Source organism: Epinephelus moara, chromosome 5 (genome assembly GCF_006386435.1).
Source record: "Epinephelus moara isolate mb chromosome 5, YSFRI_EMoa_1.0, whole genome shotgun sequence".
NCBI classification, from domain to species: Eukaryota; Metazoa; Chordata; class Actinopteri; order Perciformes; family Serranidae; genus Epinephelus; species Epinephelus moara.
In genome coordinates, this window is record NC_065510.1 from 44341192 (window position 1) to 44360254 (window position 19063).

Consider the following 19063-nt stretch of genomic DNA (forward strand, 5'->3'; position numbering starts at 1 on the left):
ATGCAGGAAATTGGTGTTAAAGGGAAGCAGATTTTCCTCAACAACTGAAATTAAGTTCAATTTGGAAAAAGAAATAAAGAAAAGTTATCTGGTCAGTAAAACAGTGTGTTGTCACTGTTATTCACTTTCGTTTATTTACAATAAAAAGACCTGACCTGTTGAACACTGTACAAATAAAACACTGAACACGTATATATGATTGCATAAAATAAACATGCACTTTTAGACAGTCAATTCATTTCCACCTGAATAGGGAAACAGGTATGGACATAATGTGCACACATGTAACAGACACCAAAAATCACTGAATAACACTATGTTATTCTCAAATGTGTATCAGAAAAATGTTATTAAAAATGACAATTTGATTTTCCTGCAGTGGTGAATTATATCAGAAGTGTTGTAATGTAATGATAAAAACAATTATCTTGTAGTTTTATCAATAAAGGTGTATATACAATCTCATTTCACTTCTGTTATCTACTAGTGATGCGCAGGTTGACCCACAGCCCGGCGTTTTGGGGAAGCTTGGTAGAAAATATTGCTGGTTTTGGGCGGGAGGGTCACTAAGTGACAAAGCAGCATTCTTAGTAAGTAACCTACAGAAAAAATGTGCATTAATCCAACTTCCCTCTCTTGCTGTCTCTCACACAACAGCGTATCCTCAGAATAGTTTGATTGATATCTGATGAATTAGCACCCCACAAATTACGTTATGTCTTAAACATACAGTTACGTAACTAACATAAAGTTACAGAGGTTAGGTTTAGGCAAGTAAAGTTACTGTGATTAGGTTTAGGTAAAGAAAGATGGTGAGGTTGTTGTTTAAAATGACTCAGAGTTCACACAGTTTTGAATATGCATCTTCAGGGCAAAGTCCCAGGGGAAAGTCAAGGTTTTTCTGAACCATCCACCACCCCAACCCCTGCCCCCTTACAAGACTGATCGGACCTGTTTCCTTGTTTCAGCCCACTGGTCCTGTGATAGCAGCCTTTCATAGTGTGTGGGATATGTACAAACTTGGGTGCATTACTTTTTGGAGAAAAGCAGTTTATGAGAACAGCCTTCACACAACAAGCAGCTTCATTGCTCTCAGGCTTTCCGTTATTCAGCTTTTGAACAGGAAAATCTATTTAAGTCCAGCAGCTGTAAATCACTCTGGTTATAATGTCTGATAAAAATATTTCCCTCTGCAAATATATTGGCCTAACACTGTGTCCCAATAAGCAAGCATCTCTCTGTCCACACTGTACATATTAGCTATGCTCTCATGTAAAGAAACCACGTAGGTTATCAGCTGTGTGCTTGAGATCACAGGCTTAAGACATAACCACTTAAACGATGGATAATTACTTGCTGACTTTCTGTCATTTGTACTTTTCAAAAGAAAAAACACATGATTTGTATTGTGACATTTCCTGGAAATTACATACAATACAGCCATTAGCAGGTCATTAGCAGAAACCTTTAAGTTCGGTTTGTAAGTTTGCAGTTTGGGTCATTGATTAATGTATATGTTTATGGGTTGGGCTAGGCAGGTAGGCTCTCACAGCAGGCCAGGTTGGTCCGGGTTTTAAAAAACCCTGACCCACGCATCACTACTATCTACACTACAGTATGGTATGCTATGGGATATCAATTAAAATTTGTTCATATTTCAATTCACCTCTAAAGAGAAGCTTTGGTTAAACCTCTTTATCTCTAAACCTCTAAATCTCCTTGCTGATTCATCACTTTATAATCTTTCATTACATGTTAAATACATATCACATCCATACAACAGTAACACATTGAAGGGATTCTCTCATATTTAAGAGATGATGGAATTAACTCAAAACTGAAAACTACAGACACCTATAAGTCTTTGTACATCAAGAAGAATTACAAGAACATTAACAGTGTGCAGTCTGGTCCATATTAGTGCAGTAGAGTGAGGTTTGCTGAGGAGTCAGCGAGACATCATTCGCACAAACTCTGTGGAAAGAAAAGATATGTTGTTATAGTTAGTTAAGGGAAAGGATAGTGTCACCTTTATCTGCATAATGTCTTCTACCATCTTCTTTCTTCAACCTGAACATCCACCTGTTACCTCAACCAAAAATCATGCTCTAATACCACCTAAAAGAAGTTTCTGGTGTCAATCTCTGCACACACTTTCCCTTGTTTCTTGAGTCCTCTTTATTTCCCCAATCTATTTCCTCTCAGTTTCCTTGCCTAAGGTAGTAATCACTGACCTTCAAAGTCTACCTGTCCGTCCCCATTGAGGTCTACGTCCCGCAGGATCTCATCTATCTCGTGGTGGTTCAGCTGCTCACCCATGAGCTTCTTCATGGCTTCCCTCAGCTCCCCAAGGCTGATCTGACCATCCCCATCAGAGTCAAACTGGAAAAAAACGGATGTTGAAAATTAAAAGTATCTAAACACAAATGCATTAGTGGTGAAAGTTGGGGGAAATGGAGTGATCTATTTAGGGAACCCAAGAGAAAAAATGGCGTCGTAAGTTAAATGAAGCTCAACGTAAGTTCAATCAGGAAGACTTTCTTTGTGCTCATTCATTCACAAGTCTCTCCCAGCCCACTCCCACTGCTTCCTCTAATCAGCTGATTATGGGTGTTCACTCTTCCAGTTATCCAATCAAACTTTGCCACAATCTCTCTCAGCCAACCAGAAAGCTACTGCAAAATTTTAAATCTGCTCTCTCCTCTGTTGCTGTCAGCTGTCCTTTTAGGCAGAATTGGCGCGCCCTCCTCCACCCCAGCCATTGTATCCAAAGTCCAGGACAAGCTCAACGGAGGCTCTTTCCTCTACCAATCAAGATCATCAGCACTTCTCCATCCCTTCTCAAATCATACCATTTCTATGGGGTCTAATCGCCAAAGACTTTCCACATTTTTCATTCTTATGTGCACGTTAATAAATATTCTTTTTACTATAAAAAACGAGTCTCTCCTGATAGAAATTGTATTGCACACCTCTTTGAAGGCGTCCCTCAGCTCCTTGACTCCAATCATGTCTGCTGTCTCAGCAAGCATCTTGGGACCCATCAGTTCCACAAAGTCTTCAAAGTCCACTCTGCCGCCACCTGAAGGGGGGGAAATAAGTATGCATAGACAAGACATCGTTAACAAGCAAGCAAACCAATAACTGGATTGACGAGTTAGTGACCAACGTTACAGTATATGTGATAGCGTTTGTAATGCATAGTGGTTTGGGGAGTACAGGCTGATTTATAGTTATGCTTCGGCTATATGCAGAACCTACGCTGTTGCCTATGCAAGTGGCCTACGCTGTTGTGGTCATTTGTGCAGTGATGTGTCTGTGTCACTGTAATTACACCTTTCAAAGCACTAGTTGGCCGTGGGGTTTCTGTGAAGAACTGTAAAGTATGATTGGTTCAAAACACACCTAAAACATACATGAAATATGGCTTGATAGCAACAACATTAAACAAAAGTACAAAATTCTGCTCCATTATGGCTCACAAGGTTCACAGACAAAACTCTTGTCTGTGGACAGCTGTCGCTCAGAGGTAGAGCAGGTCGTCCAGATTTGGGATTAAAATTCAGCTGCTTTATAATTGTGTGGCAGGTAGTGGTGGGCGATAAAACGATAACATATCGTCTTGCGATAAACACTTATGCATCGTCAACAGATAAAACATTCGATACAACATTTGATAATGTTACTGTATTCTGTCGGAAAGAAAACACAAGGAAAGCCGCGCAAGTTACCCTTGGTGTCGGGCTGTGCAAGGTTGTTTGCATGAACACACTCACTTGCTCCCTGGTAACCTAGCAACAGTGTCATGCAAACAGCTAACAACGTCAGGTTTGGTTGCGCCATCCTCATGTGTGAACACAAGGTCCGCTTATAAGCCATGACTTTGGGCTTGTTTTTTGGTAAAGTCGCTTACAAATATTGGTAGTCGCGGGGTGCTGTTTTTTGGGCTTGTTTCTAAAGTGGAGTTGCTTATTTGGGCTTGCTCTCTAAACGTCGCCTTTCTCTATATCTGTCTAATAAGTTATTTGAACGCATGATAGTATGTCGGACTGCAGGATGTTTTCACAGCTCCGCTCCCTCTGCCCCTCTCCTTCTCCGCATACACACAGGTGACGGTCAGTCAGTGAGACTTTTCACATTTAAATTGTGTGATTAATGGAGGTCCTTTAACTATTTCGCTAACAAGTGGGCGAAATATGAAAAGAATACAATAACAAGTGTTTTCTAATGGTTGTGTTGACATTACATTTTCCTTCGTGTGCATTGACTGATGGTTGTGATTGAAATCAGAAGAAAGCTATTGAGTTTAAAATAAATGTGTTAAAATTTATTTATTTTCTCCTGGTCCTTATTTTAAATAGGTTATAAAAAATTATCGATAATTATCGTTATCGATCAGTATGAACCAGCTTTATCGTGATATACTTTTCAGCCATATCGCCCACCCCTAGTGGCAGGAAGACTTCAGACACACGATAAGGATAAAAGTGGCTGGTGAATTTGATCATGTATCTGTCAGTGCCTGGTTGATGCTCATGTTTAAAGTAAATTTCCTGCTCTGAAGGTAACATTACAAAATTCAGCTCTATTATAATTTACTAGGTTTGCTGATAAAAAATATTGTATAATACTAGACACATTTTCCCAAATCATGCTAAAATTATTAGCATAAGCCTAAAACATGTGTCATTGCACAATTTAGCTTAGTGGCTAGCGGACTTTCCTCTACGCCTACTAGTAGTATTTCAGGATAAGTCACACACAGGACTTTAAATGCAATTTTGTGGGGGCTTTGTTGTCTTCACAAGTTTCTTTTTTCTTATCAGTGAAATTAAAGTAAATAAAAGCTTCATTTCAACTCAGGGAAATAGGTTTCAGCCTACAAAATTAAAGAGGAGGTCTGTGTCACAGCTATGTGTAGTTACATTTGTGGGAAGTTGTCAAGTGATGACGTCAGCTATGGTGTTAGCTATGGCGTAGTGTTGTAGGGTACGCGTCTATGCAGACACTGTTGCCAACTCCTCAGTAAGAAAAGTAGCTATTGGCTGTCCTAAAAGTCGCTAGAAGTTGCTAAATGACGTCATTGCCTAATTTGCATAATTGTCCATATGCATGTGATTGTAAGGCTGCTGTAGGAGAGAGGAATAATGTTGTGGGAGAGACAAAAACTGAGTAAAAAAACACCCTGAATATGTTTAGAACTACAAATGAACCTTCTTTCAGTGATTTATATTAGACAAAGAAAATTTTACATTTACATCCCGCCCTGACTGTAAACCAGGTCGGGATCAGAGCGATAGATCAGCCAGCGGCGGTTCCGTGCATGCACGATTCACTTGCAGTCTGGACGTGGAGGGGTTAACGTCTCCTGCTCTGACTGCAGCTGGGGGGGAGGACTGGGCCGTCTGTGAGTGATTTGGGGCGAGAGAGGAACCCACGGTAGCATCCGCTGCCCGTTGAGAAGAATAAGAATGATACGTGCTCTCACAACAGAGTCTCCAGAAGTCTTCAATAACAAAAGAAAAAAGTCGCTAGATTTGTCGCTAGTCGCTGTTTTGAAAAAGAGTCGCTGGAGGGGTCTGAAAAGTCGCTAAATATAGCGACAAAGTCGCTAAGTTGGCAACACTGTATGCAGAGCCTTCACTGTAGGTATGGTGCTGATTCAACATATAAGTATAGAATGCTCTAGGAATGATGCTTTTCTGTATGCTGACATGGAAGTTATCATCGCCCTGGTCTCAGTGTTAATTTCGTTGATGAAAACTATGATGCAAATTTTTGGTCAACAATCTTTTTTCCATGATGAAAACAAGACAATGACAAGCTAAAAAAGATCTTGGTGAAAAAAATAAGACAAAAACTATCTTTCATTTGTGCTGACAAGATGTGACAAAAATGTCGGTGGTGGACTGTTGGACATTGAAAGCTGACAACAGCCGTGCTTGCAATTATCTTCGATAGGCTGGCAATAGTCTGCACCTGGATGTTTTGCTAGCCAGAAAAAACACTGTCCCCGGACTAGCATCAGCTGTTGGTGCGAGTTGTGAACTGTAATTCAGCAGGAAATTATCAGCTGTATGTCTGACTATGGATGGTGGAGCTGTTGAATGGATTAGTGGAGTCTGTTAGTTGCAGTGGTGGCTGCTAGCAGTTAGCTCCGCTTGATAGCTGCTGAATGGCAGTGGAGCGGGTAGCCACCGGCCACCGGACTTCACAACTGATCCCTGCAGGACTCCACTCAGTCCAGACTGGAAAAGGTTTATAGGTTGATGCTGTTTGACAGGCAAGTAGGAGGCTCAGTTATCTATGAGTGTGGCTGTGCTGTAAGTAAGGCTGAACAGGCTGAACTCAGATCAGTTTTCTACGACAGTGATGAAAGTTTAGTTTCAATCACCAACTCTGTGAGAGGACACGTGTTTAAACCTCCAGACTAACATGTTGCAGATTAAGAAAGAATTCAGGCTTTAATTAAGTTATTTCTCTGCCTCTTAACAGTGAGATGGATGAGTCAGAATTTACAATGAACCTGGGTACCAGTTCTAGTTGTAGTGTCAAAGTTTTCGAGAGCATAAATAGAGAGATATTGAGCTTTTCAAATGATAATCATTCAGCATGTGCTCGTAAATCACCCCTAAACCTGTGAGCCAGTGTGTGTATGTGTGTATGTGTGCTGATGTGTGCGTGCAGGACTTACAGATCTGCTGGCTGAGTTCTATCAGCTCCATCTCTGTTGGCATGTATCCCATAGTCCTCATGCACTCGCCCAGGTCCTTACAGCTGATGAAGCCATCCTTGTCTTTGTCAAATTCCCTGAATGCCTCACGCAACTCTGCAGGGAAGACGTGTGTGAGGAAAAGAGTGAGAGAACCATAAAGATGTTGCACTTCTAAGTGTATACTCTATAGATTCTATGGGCTCTAGTTTTCCGGCGCAGTGCAGGTGGCACAGGGTGGCGAACCCCGCGCAGAGCTAGTTTCGAGCAGCGCAACCCGAGGCGCGCTCAGTTTGGTAGTTTGGCAGACCGAGGTGCGCTGAGATGGGTGTGGCGGCGCAGCAGGGGGAGGTGTCGACAGATCCAGCTTGGCGCAGTGACAGTTTCATGCCAAAAGGCTTCGCCGAAGGTGCGCTAAAAGCTTGCCAGCTGAAACCAGGTCTACTGTCAGCGCAGGCGGGGTGCAGCCGGTGTAAGCCGAAGTTTGGCTGATCAGCGGACAGTGCGCACACATCATCAAAACCTCACAGGCAGGTTTCCAGAATATCAGGCACATTAACGATGCAATAAATAGCCACAAAACCACTATTCAATGCAACTATCTGCAATCAGCACATAAATGTATCTCTATATCGAATGTCCCATCACATCTGATGTCAGATCAAAGGGGATTGGCACCGTTTGGCACGTTTGGCACGCGTAATGGAAANTGTGTAAAACCCACTCCACGCCTTCTCTCCTCCCTCTTTCCGACTTGCGCAGGTAGGAGGGACGGAGGTGGGAAAGAGGAGTAGCTGCGCCAGGCGCCCGGTGTGCCAAACTTGCGAAATCCGCCTGGCCACACCCAGTTGGCGAAGCGCAGGTGCGCTGCGCCTCCGCCTCGCCCAGTCTGCAAAACTAGAGCCCTCTGTGTCAAACTTTGTGATTGTCATTTCCTTCGATTTCATCTGATGATACAGTTTTTGTTGATAAATGTGACAATCTTGATAATAATTAGTCTAGTCTGTACTTCTTAAGTGTGACAGTGTTGTAGTAGTTGAGTGCTAAAATATCTGGAGTGCTCTTTAACTGCTTTATTACCAAATAGAAAGAATAACATCTTGTCGGTAGGGTTATTTTATAACCAGGCAACCACAAATCTGTTCTTGTAAATAGTTTTTAATATTAGCAAACGATTTCTTATCTTCAATAAAGCCATTATAATTTATAAGCCCTTCATAACAGGGGCCACATGATGAATATGAGTACTCTTCATTATCTTGTGCAATATTTGATCATTTGCAGTATTACTTTTCAATATCATGATCACTTGTCAATGCAGTGCAATATAATTTACTCAAAAACAGAATCATGTGCAATACTACTTTTCACTGTCATATCGGTTTCTACCGGGTTTTTTTTCCCCGTTAAAGGGTTTTTTTTGGGGAGTTTTTCCTTATCCGCTGTGAGGGTCCAAAGGACAGAGGGATGTTGTATGCTGTAAAGCCCTGTGAGGCAAATTGTGATTTGTGATATTGGGCTTTATAAATAAAATCGAATTGAATTGAATATCATATACGATATAACAAGTCTTGTACTCGGAGCGCCGGTGGCTTAGTGGTAGATTAGGCGCCCCATGTACAAGGCTGTTGCCGCAGTGGCCCGGGTTCAACTCCAGCCTGTGGCCCTTTGCTGCATGTCACTCCCTCTCTCTCTCACCCTTTCACGCTTACCTGTCCTATCAAATAAAGGCTTAAAAATGCGCAAAAAATATCTTAAAAAAAGATACCTCCTTAAACACTTTATATCTTGTATATTTTGAATATTTAGACTGATGTTGTTTTCAAAACGGGGCCCAGTATGTAAGTTAAAGTTAAAGTTAAAGTCCCACTGATCGTCACACACCTGAGCATATGAAATTTGTCATTTTTGTTTCTGTAATTGAGGCATTCTCTGGCACAAGAATTTCCTTTGGGATAAATAAAGTCCCCAATTGAATTGAACTAAATTGAAAGCGATACCCTGATTGGTGTTGGTCACTGTTTTTGTTTTGTCTTCATTTCTTTTTTTGAATTGTATTGATTTTCTATACACACAGACAAAAAGTAAATAAATAAATAAAGTGACAATTTATTTTATCTTATTCTATTTTTATTTTATTTATCTAACAGGGACAGTGCACAGCTACTGGAGTTAGCTGTAAGATCATTTTCATCTGTAGTCTCTAGGCAGGAAACAGAGGATAATTTCTATGCTAAAAGACACTATTATATAAAAAACACAATTACAAAATGGAACATATTCATGACACAGTGGCTTCAGCAATAACAATAGCAAGACAACAAAACATCAAGTCATCGCAACAACAACAACAACAACAACAATACAACTACAACACTAAGACACCACAACAACAACACTAAAACCACAACATTAAGACATAACAAGATTTCATACGGGATGCTACTCCCAACCCAGGGATGTCAACAGAAGCATGTAATGTTTAGAAAAAGCATCATAGTTTGGCTCTAAATTCAAAGTGGAAACTAACACCAGGCTCCCAGATGAAAGACCAGGGTTTGTTGGACCCATCCTCTACCCCTCCCATGCACCTTTCCAGCTCCTTATATTCCGTCATCACTGCAACAGGTGCTGTCTATCAGACTGACGGCAATCATAAAACCGAAAAAGGTGGCTTTTGGCGTCAGGTGTCTGACCTCAGAATGAGAATCGGCTGGTGAAGCAGACTTAAGGAATATAGGGAGCAGGGGGCAGGAGAGTTAAACTGTGCTTAAATTGTGAGGAATAATCTTTCCCTTTGAATGATAATCCTTCACTTTGATCTTCCACAGTTCAAGTGAAAAAAAAGTCTCTGCCGGTTCATACTGCTGGCAGTCAATGGAAGGGCTAAGCTGGGAATGTCTACTTAAATTATCTCCTCAGTGAAGCGGAATTTTTTACAGTTTAACAGAGGGTTTGAGGTTTGAAAGGAAGGTGGTTCAGGAAGACAACAGGAACAGCTGAGGGGGTGAGAGATGGAGTAAGGATTTGGAATAAGCTTTTGATACTCTGTACCTTCCATTTCCTCTGGTCGTAGATCTCTGTCCTGCAGTGGTGCAGATTGAAGACAGGACACAGAGAGAGAGAAATGAACAGCCTGTCAGGTTAAACACACACTTTGTATATAATTCTGTATATCTTGTCCTGTATTGACGATGACTTAAAACAGAGGAAACATTTTAGTGCTTCAGCTTTGCTCCTGTATTCAACCGCCTGAGCAGAGATTCTATTACTGGATTATTTGGGTTTTGATCTGACTGACCCTAATAACCTCTTTAGTAGATCTGCTACACAAGCTGGTGTCCAATCTCATTGGACTGGTGAGGCTTTGAATGTCTGCTGTGCATATGCTCCACAACATGCATTCAAAAAGCATAATTAAAAACAACTCAGAGATGCACAATGACAAATCATGGGCTCTTTCTCCCTTTCCAAACACACAGAAATAAGCACACACCTGTGTTTGTCACAAATGCAACAAAGCTGATGAAATGACACTTGCAAAATGCAACAGGGAGTTAGAACCAAGCATCTCTTATAAATAAGTTTAAATAGTAACACAGTAACACCTCTAGCTACAGCCACACACACACAATTTACAGTTTATTTTGAATTGGCTTCAGCATGTGGTGGCATGGACCAAAGGTGATGCCAGGATAAGTTTGTTCACCAAATGCTGTGCTCGGCCGTGACATCAGCAGCAGGAATAATACAGGCCTGGATTAGAGGATGCAGGAGAGAGAACAGTGGCAGGGAGATTACAGCTGTAAATTGTATTACAAATCACGAAGGCTTATCGTTTTTTCATTTCTGTATCTGCCGCTGATTTTCATCTGCATCTGCGTCTTTTCCGAGGTTTGGCTGGGACTTGATAAACGAACATTAACACACCTGCACATGCAGCAAACACACAAATACCTACATATGAGGGGCATTATTCAGAATTACCATGTGTATACATGTATTTTTGCTCTGACATGCACAACGAAACTCATTCACATACTCTGCTGAAAACCACCATGCTTTTACATACACTTTCCACTTTTACATGCTTTAACAGCTGAAACACTCACACAAACAACTGAAAAATTATAAGCTCAAATACAGTTCATATACACAGTTAAAATGTTCTCACATGGTATTTTGAAAAACCTTTTGTATAAACTTTTTTTTTTAAAGCATTTCAGTATGTTAGAGAATTTCATTATGTTGACTTTGTGTGTCTGCCTTTTAATGGAGTTTAGTCCTCCATCAGGCTGCACTCACAAATTTTTCACGTTTTCCTATGAAAAGCAGTGTACCCAAATTTGTACATATCTCACATAATTTGAAAGGCTGGGATCATGTGACCAATGCACTGACAGTAAACAAGGAAGCAGTCCTGAGCACTTGTAAGGAGGCAGGTTGTGGTGGATGGGTCACAAAAAAACGGACTTTCCCCTTTGGTCATGTGTTCAGATCTGTGTGAACATTTAACGTACGTCCTAACTATGTTTCTTTTCGTAAACCTAACCACAGTAACTTTATGTTAATTTTGTAACTGTACGTTAAGGACATAATGTCATTTATGGGGTGCAAATTTATAGAAAATATGAACGCTTGCACACAGGTTTTCATTGTAGGGAACAGCGCACTATGGTGCTTTGGGCACGCTCCTCCCTCAATCCTTTTAAAGGGATAGTTTGGATTTTTTGAAGTGGGGTTGTATGGAGTGCTTATCCATAGACTGTTTGTAACATACAGTAGATGTCAGTCGGCATGCCCCCAGTTTGGAGAAGCAGGCTAAAGTCCAACGCGGAAGCTAAGCAATGTATGAAAGGGAAGGAGGTCATCAAAAAAATGTATTTTAGCACCTAAAAAAGTCCTTACTGTCTGACTTTAAGACAAAGCAGTGATATTCAAAATATAGCACACATCTAAACTGATATTAATTTCTTTAGGTGGGACTTTTTTAGGTGGCTAAAATAAATTTTGTTGCTGACCCCTCCACAGCAGTACATTTCTGAGCATCAATGTAGCCTGCTTCTCCAGACTGGAAGTGTTGAAGTGCTGACTGCCTTCTACTGTCTGTAATATACTGTCTGTGGATAAGTACCTCATACAACCCCACTTAAAAAGATGTGAACTATCTCTTTAGCATGTGTCAAGTGGAAAGATATCCTATACTACTGAACATCGACCATTAGATAAACCAGGAGCAACAGTGTGTTATAGACAGAGAAAAGGAGGCTTCTGCCAAGAGATTGCAGCTGCATCCACCTCACTTTCTTTTTTTTTTCTTTTTATTGCACCATAGCACACATTAGGTCTACTTTTTGTTTTCAACCTCAGATGAAGATTAGTACACACATGAGGAGAGAGTCCCAAGCAGGGCTCTCTGTCTGTCAGACTGTCTGAAGGGGATGCTTAAGTGCAGAATAATAATGTGATGCATAACAGACTCTAGGATAGGATTTTTTTTCCTCTAAATATTACGACTTTATTCTCAACACAGACATGAGGGATTTGTTTTGAATGCGCAGAAGGTTTTGAACATGAGCAGAAATCTTTAACTTAAACAGCTTAAGCTTAAACATATATGACCTACAGTCCAGAGGTTTAAAAATGATATGTGTTTATGAATATAATTCATTAAAATGAATTAATGTGTCATTGATGTGAATATGTGGCACGTGCACATTTAATTTCAGTTTCAATTTTATTTATAAAGCCCAATATCAAAAATCACAATTTGCCTCAGAGGACAGGATGGACAGATGTGCAATAGATGCCATGTGAACAGAACAAATCAACATAGTAAATGTACAATAATCCATAAAAGATTCAACATTTTAAAAGGCACCTTCCCCAAATAAAAGACACAAAGGAGGATGGAAATGAAATCATGCCTATATGTGAGTTGAATCAGCAGAGAAAACATTAAATTAGAATAAGTTGATGTACAGGGCAATTAATATTTGAATGCACCACAGAATGTCTGAAAGCCTTACTGCATTATATTCCCTTGGATTTTTATATTTTGAACTGTCACCTGCCACCTGAATTTGTGTTTTCTTTTAAATAGAAAAGACATTTCCACCATAATTTGGTGCATAATAAAAAGAAAAAAATTGCCAGACTGCAGGAAATGAAGTGTTCAGTTCATTCAAAATTTTCTCTGAGGAGGGCCCTCAGACCCCCAACTTCATATGTGTGGGATAGCCTATATTGTTCTGCTTTTCTTCCAGTAGCCTCAGACTTTTTCTTTTGTAGGCTGCTCTTGTTTCCCCTCGGAACAATTCAAAAGAATGCTTCGGATTTGGCATCACTAGCAAATTAACAATTCCTGACTGGCTGCTGTTCGTGATCAATAATGAGACCTAATTTAAGTTTAAATGTCAAATTTCTAACCATTGCATTTATTAAACACTTAACTACTTCTATTCTCATAACTTTTTTGGTCTCTAAAGTAAAGATATTCCAACTGTCCAATTAAATCTGTTTGTTTTGGCATTCAATAACGTGATTTTTTAAATGATCCAACACACAACACAATGCTCAAGGAAGACAAAGGCAGTAAGGGACTTGGATAATGGACAGAGAGCACTGGCCCAAAAACGGTTGAGAACCATTGCTAAAGCATAGAGACATCTGTTTGTGATGATGTTAGCAGCTGATCACAGCTATATCAGCTGCCAGTGGGCTTTGACAGCTGCAAAGACTTTTGATAGAGTTTGTGTCTATGTGCACTGGGCTAATACTAATACTGTAAAAGCACACAGGTATTACTGCCAGAGATGCAGGAGGCTTCCTTCTCAACAAACACATGCACATGAATTGCAGATCCAGTTTTTCGTTGATTATAATCTTTGTTGACCCCAACTCTCTTGTTGTTCTATCTCTTATGCATAAATAGAACTAGCGGTTCATGTGATGGGCTTTGAGTGCAAGACGACCATTTAGGAATTCGTCAGAATAAGGGTACAGAAAAGGTACTGGCAAATGCCTTATCTTGATTGTATTTTGATATTTTGTGCGATTTACTACGTTACCAAAAACCTACAGGTTTTTGTCTTAATGGGACTGTTGTTATGGCCATTGCCAACACCCACTCTTGGTGTTTAACCTTCCTCCCAGCTTTAAGGGCCACTGTGTAAAATGGGTTGAAAACCGTTGAAAACAGTGACATCAGTGGTCAAATTCTAGATTGCAGGGCTCACTCGCTCACCCCTCCCGTCGGGTAAATGACGGTGGCCTCGTAGGGACAAAAAGCCTTGCGCACGAGTTTTTCAGGAGTAGGTCTATCTAGCGACGAGGTGAATGTTTATTTAGAAATCTAAACCATGTTACGATATTGTAATGAATCCCTCACGAGCAGGAGACCAGAGGAGCGTTCGGGAAAAAGGCCAGTTTATTTGAGCACTCCAAAAACTCCGGTAACACTCCAGGGGGTAAAAGACTCCGTCCCAAACTCTGACTCTTCTAGCGTAACAGACACACTTCATACACACATACTCGTTTACCATACCGAGTGGGGACCCCCTCCCCTCTCTGCTCCACCAATCTCCAGCCCGCACACTGACTGACAGCGTAGCCGGTAAACAGAGCTCAGCTGTTTATTTAGCCTAGCAATATCTCCGGACTATAGTAGCTGCAATGGACGACTTTGAACGCGATTTTGAAGAGTTTCTTGTAGCGGACACAGACCCAGAGCCATACCTGTTTGAGCCGGAGCATACAGATGAGGAACTCCATGTGTTTGATGCTGAGCGGGCGAGAAGAGAGGCTGAATGCACAGAATGGGATTCGGTGCTACTGCTACCATCGTTGGGGAGATATATCATCAGGAGGAAAAGCGCCGCAGAGAGTGCATCACAAGGAGTGAAGTTGCGTCTTCTTTTCCTCGCAGATGACGGTTCGGGTTCATTCTCTCCTGTTGCGTGGTAAGTGTGGTCCATTCGCAAACTTTATAACTAAAAAAACTTTTCACTACTCTCTATCGACGAACTACTAACACTCTCTGCTGTTTCCTCCTCCTTCTTCCTTCCTTCCGCTGTCTTCGTTGGTTTATTTATACACGCGAAACGCGTTCTCTGGCTGGCTGGATTGTCCGCTCGGTCTGCCGTACATACATGGCGGCGCAAGATGGCGACCTCTCTAAAGCAAGGCCCTTGCTATATATATACATATATATATATATATATATATATACTGTATATATATAAAAGCATAATTATAAGGCTACGAAAACCAAACAAATTTTATTTTATAGCGATTATACACTTGTATAAACATATTAATGGGTAGAATATTCTGATTCAGATTCAGATTTGACAATAAACCATGCCAAATATTACACACTGGCCCTTTTATGTATGTTTGGTGCTTCTCAAAGTCAAGGAAGTATCCTTAAACAACAGAATTTCAAGGAAGCTACTTTATTGAATCCCACCAAAGGACTGCTCCAATGTTAAGGTTCCTTCCTTCAGTGAATTTTCAAGGATGTATATGTGTATCCTCTGCAGGCATGTAGTACCCACAGTTCTTTGCACACGATTTACTGGAACTGAAGGCACCTGACTTAGAAGGACCCATTCTACCAAGGAAGCATCCTTGACTTTGAGAAACACTGTCTTATTAGGGTGTATGGTCCCCTGCACTTGATTGGCTCCACCCACTGAGGTGTGGCCCATTTCCACTCTACTTCCTGTCTTGATGAGCTGGAAATTCTGGTTTGAGTGTCACCCAGTCAGCTTTCCAATCCCGAGGGTGCAGCTCAGGACCTAGGATGCGAGAATAGGCTGGTCGTAGTGATAGTTGGGGCGACTGGAACTTTTACGCCTGCCAGCATGCTCCTCATTATTGTAAAACTTTCAGGTTGTATTGTTAATTAGTGAATTAGCTGTTGGTTGAAACTAGCAGCGCTATTGAGGTACTGCAGTGCAGATGACCTAACAGGACTCCAGCCAAATGACCTGACATGACTCTAAACAAATTTGGGTATGTGAGGAGAAGCAAATGTTCCCAGAATTGGTTATCTAAATAACAGGAAGCAGCAGCTTAAGTGACAGGAAGCCCCTTTTAATGTGTGTGTATGGGAAGGCTTATAGGAGTTAGTTAGTTAGTGGTTGGAGTTATTGTCAGTTAAATTAATTGTCAATTGTTGGAGGTGAAAATCTGTTAGATATGAAATTTAGCATATAAAGCATTTGACTTGTGTGTGTGTGTGTGTGTGTGTGTTTAGTTTTTAGTATAGTATGTGAATGAGTTTAGTTTCATAGTAAATGTGAGAGGAACATTTTCAGCTGTATATATGAGCACATTTTACTAGTATGTCAATCAATCAATCAATCAATCAATCAATCAATCAATCATTTTGTGACATGGAATTATCCAGTGAAGTGTGATTTCATCAGCTCCTTTAACTTCTGCACTGTAATTTAATCATTTTGTATGTCTTCTTACATTGTTGTCCATGTTTCTAGATGGTTCTGGTAATCCACTGTTTCTGGTTGTGGAATGATTTAAGAAGACGGCTGCATGGTCGCCCTTCTTATCATGAGCAATGCCACTCTGCAGCTGCCCCTGAATGGTGTATAGAAGTGATGCACAGCAGGAACAGGACAGCACCTCACATTCCCACCATCACACCAGTCCTTGTTCACTGTAAAGCACACTCCTTCTCCCCTTCTCTCCTTCCTTTGCTCTGTCAGATCAGCATTTAGAAAAAGAACCTCCTTGGAGTAAACAAAGTTTTGGTGAATCAGAGGATAATACAGTTCCTGATCAACATCACAATGAGCAGCTCACTTCAAACTTTGTGAAAGTAACATGTTGGTAGCTCAAAAGTACCTCAGTGATTCAATCATGCTGCAAAACGTGTCCCCCTCAGTGTATATGGTGACTACGGCCCTGTCAGGCATGCATAATTAGGCTACAGTTGTCTGGGTGTGCAAAGGTGAAGTGCGCTGGTCTTGTCATACAAAGTTTGATGGAGTTTCAACCATATATTGGACAATATGGAGATATTTGCATCTGGAAAGCCGGACTACAAACGTGGATAGACAGGGAGAAACACACGCAAGCCTAATGGTCGATATACACTGTGCGATTTTGGGCTGTCCCAGAGGTCTTACGTCGCACTGTGAGACAGGTTCAAGGACATGTGATATGTATGGCATTTCTGTGCAAGCCTGCATTTGCAGGTAATCCATCCAAGAGTAATGTGAGTGCAAAGCACAAGTGCTTGGTCTTGTCGGAAAGCTACGGTTCCGCTGTTTCACATGATATGCATGGCTTCCATCTCTGTCCCACTATATCCATCTCATAGACTAATCTGTGCATTCTGTCGAGGAATCTCTTTGTCTCTTTCCTCGACCCATACCTTTTAAATAAATACAGGAAGATCAGACTAAAGCAATACAACTTGTGGACAGGCTAATGTCAGCATGCTAATATTGCTGATAGGGACAATGTTGTTAACATGCCAGTCAGATTAAGTTAGAACTTTTTTTTTACCTGCTGTTTAGCAGGTATAGCCCTAAAGTTTACTATGGTCATCATCTTAGTTTTGCATGTTAGCATACAATCATTCGATGATTTGCACCAAACACAAAGTGCAGCTGATGGGAATTTTAAAAGTTTTTGTATTTGATCATAAATGATCATAAATAGGCTCATCATCATAAATAGGCTATACTGAACAAATATTCTTCTTTTTGGGTGTCCACTATCTCCTGAGGGAAGTTAATGGGTGTTTAGTTGCTAAATGTTCCAGCTAGTTGTCAACTTTTTCTGTCTACCCTTTATTTATCAGAGCACTAAAAAAAAACCCAAAAAACATACAAAACAGTCAAGTTGCAGCAAAATTGAAACAATAACCCCCTCCACACCTTGCATTAAAATGTGTTTTGGGTGATTGGATTGCAGTCAGGTAGTGCTTAACCACATGAAAGTACAGGTGGATGCACCCAAAATGGATTGAGGACAGATTGTGAACCGTTTAGCCAAACCACTATGGGAGGTGATCAAGGATGCATTGTGACCACACTGAACACAGCTGTAAATATTTTCAGTTCACATGCAACAATTACATAGGCAGAAATACATATCATGTGTGACTGATCCAAATCATTAGCTAGTTAATGAGCTAAACTACTTGCCAAAACGCTACGGATACATGTAGCTTTGACACCCAGGCTGGGTCCAAAATCACTCACAACTCACTATATAGTCCACTATATAGTGACTTCGCCATTTTGCAGTGCTGTCCTGATGTATAGTGGGAGTTATTATGCTCTATATAGTAGAATCAAAGAATCCCAAAATGCATGGTGAAAAGTAGCAGTCGCTAACCAAGCATTATATCCCATCATGCGCTGCACTGAAGGAACAGACAGACGCTGCCACCTCACAGCAAGAGGGTTCCGGGTTCGGTGTGCAGAGTTTGCATGTTCTCCCTGTGTCAGCGTGGGTTTTCTCTGGGCATTCTGGCTTGCTCCCACAGTCCAAAGACATGCAGGACGTTTAGTCACCCGCCCCTAAGGAGATTGAAATAAATCGGCAATTGATATTTCTCTAGTGCTAAATGTTACTGTACAGAGGAGAGGCTGTGCTATCTAACGTTAGCAAGCTGGGTCGCTATCTGTGTTTTGTGTTGTAATGGCTTAATGTTGGTGAAGATTCTCAGTCATCAAATAACATAGTCCACTTGTCCAACTGCCGGCAACTTTTGAAGTGTAACATTTACTTGTAATGTTACTTAATGCATGAGATCAGCACATCTTAATTTCAATAGGACAACTTTGACCATTCCATTAGTTTTTATTGTCTCTCTTGGATGACATACACTTTTAGTAAAGCGTTAAAATATAATTTTTGACCAGACTACGTGAATTGTATATATTCTAATCCTCACTCAAGAGAAAAAAAGCATTGCAGAGCATCATTCCTGTGGGCTACGGCAACATTAAACCCCTACGCTTGTCTGAGAAGAACTAAATGCACAAACATGGTATTTTAAAATATCACATCAAGAGAGACTCACTCCAGTCGGATCTATTTTGTTCTGACAACGTTGGCATGCAAACCAGCACTGTGGATGATAACCAAGGTGCAGACTTACATCTGTGTCACCAGTAATGAGGACAGATCAGTCAGTGACAGCAACCCCACCCACATTTAAAAGTACTGTTTGTGGTGGAAACACTAAATGGACCTAGGGTCTAGGTACCATGTCTGAAGGGTTACTTTTGGTTGCAAAGGTACCATACCGAAAGTGTTTGGTGGAAATGGAGCTTTACAGAGTTGTTGAGGTCACATGTGACCTCTGAG

General features: G+C 40.9%; 1 protein-coding gene and 1 long non-coding RNA gene across 2 annotated transcripts in view; both read right to left on the reverse strand.

Annotated features, from left to right (window-relative positions):
* LOC126390157 (uncharacterized) overlaps window positions 1-19063 on the reverse strand; it is a 698278-nt gene that overhangs the window by 449431 nt on the left and 229784 nt on the right. The gene's annotated exons all lie outside the window — the stretch shown is intronic.
* cabp2a (calcium binding protein 2a) overlaps window positions 91-19063 on the reverse strand; it is a 56161-nt gene continuing 37188 nt past the window's right edge. The window contains exons 3-7 of the mRNA XM_050044311.1: window positions 9767-9797; window positions 6695-6829; window positions 2973-3082; window positions 2235-2382; window positions 91-1974 (exon numbers count right to left, since the gene is read on the reverse strand). Coding sequence (XP_049900268.1) covers window positions 1949-1974; window positions 2235-2382; window positions 2973-3082; window positions 6695-6829; window positions 9767-9797 — 450 coding nt within the window. The 3' untranslated portion in view covers window positions 91-1948. The remainder of the gene's footprint in view (window positions 1975-2234; window positions 2383-2972; window positions 3083-6694; window positions 6830-9766; window positions 9798-19063) is intronic.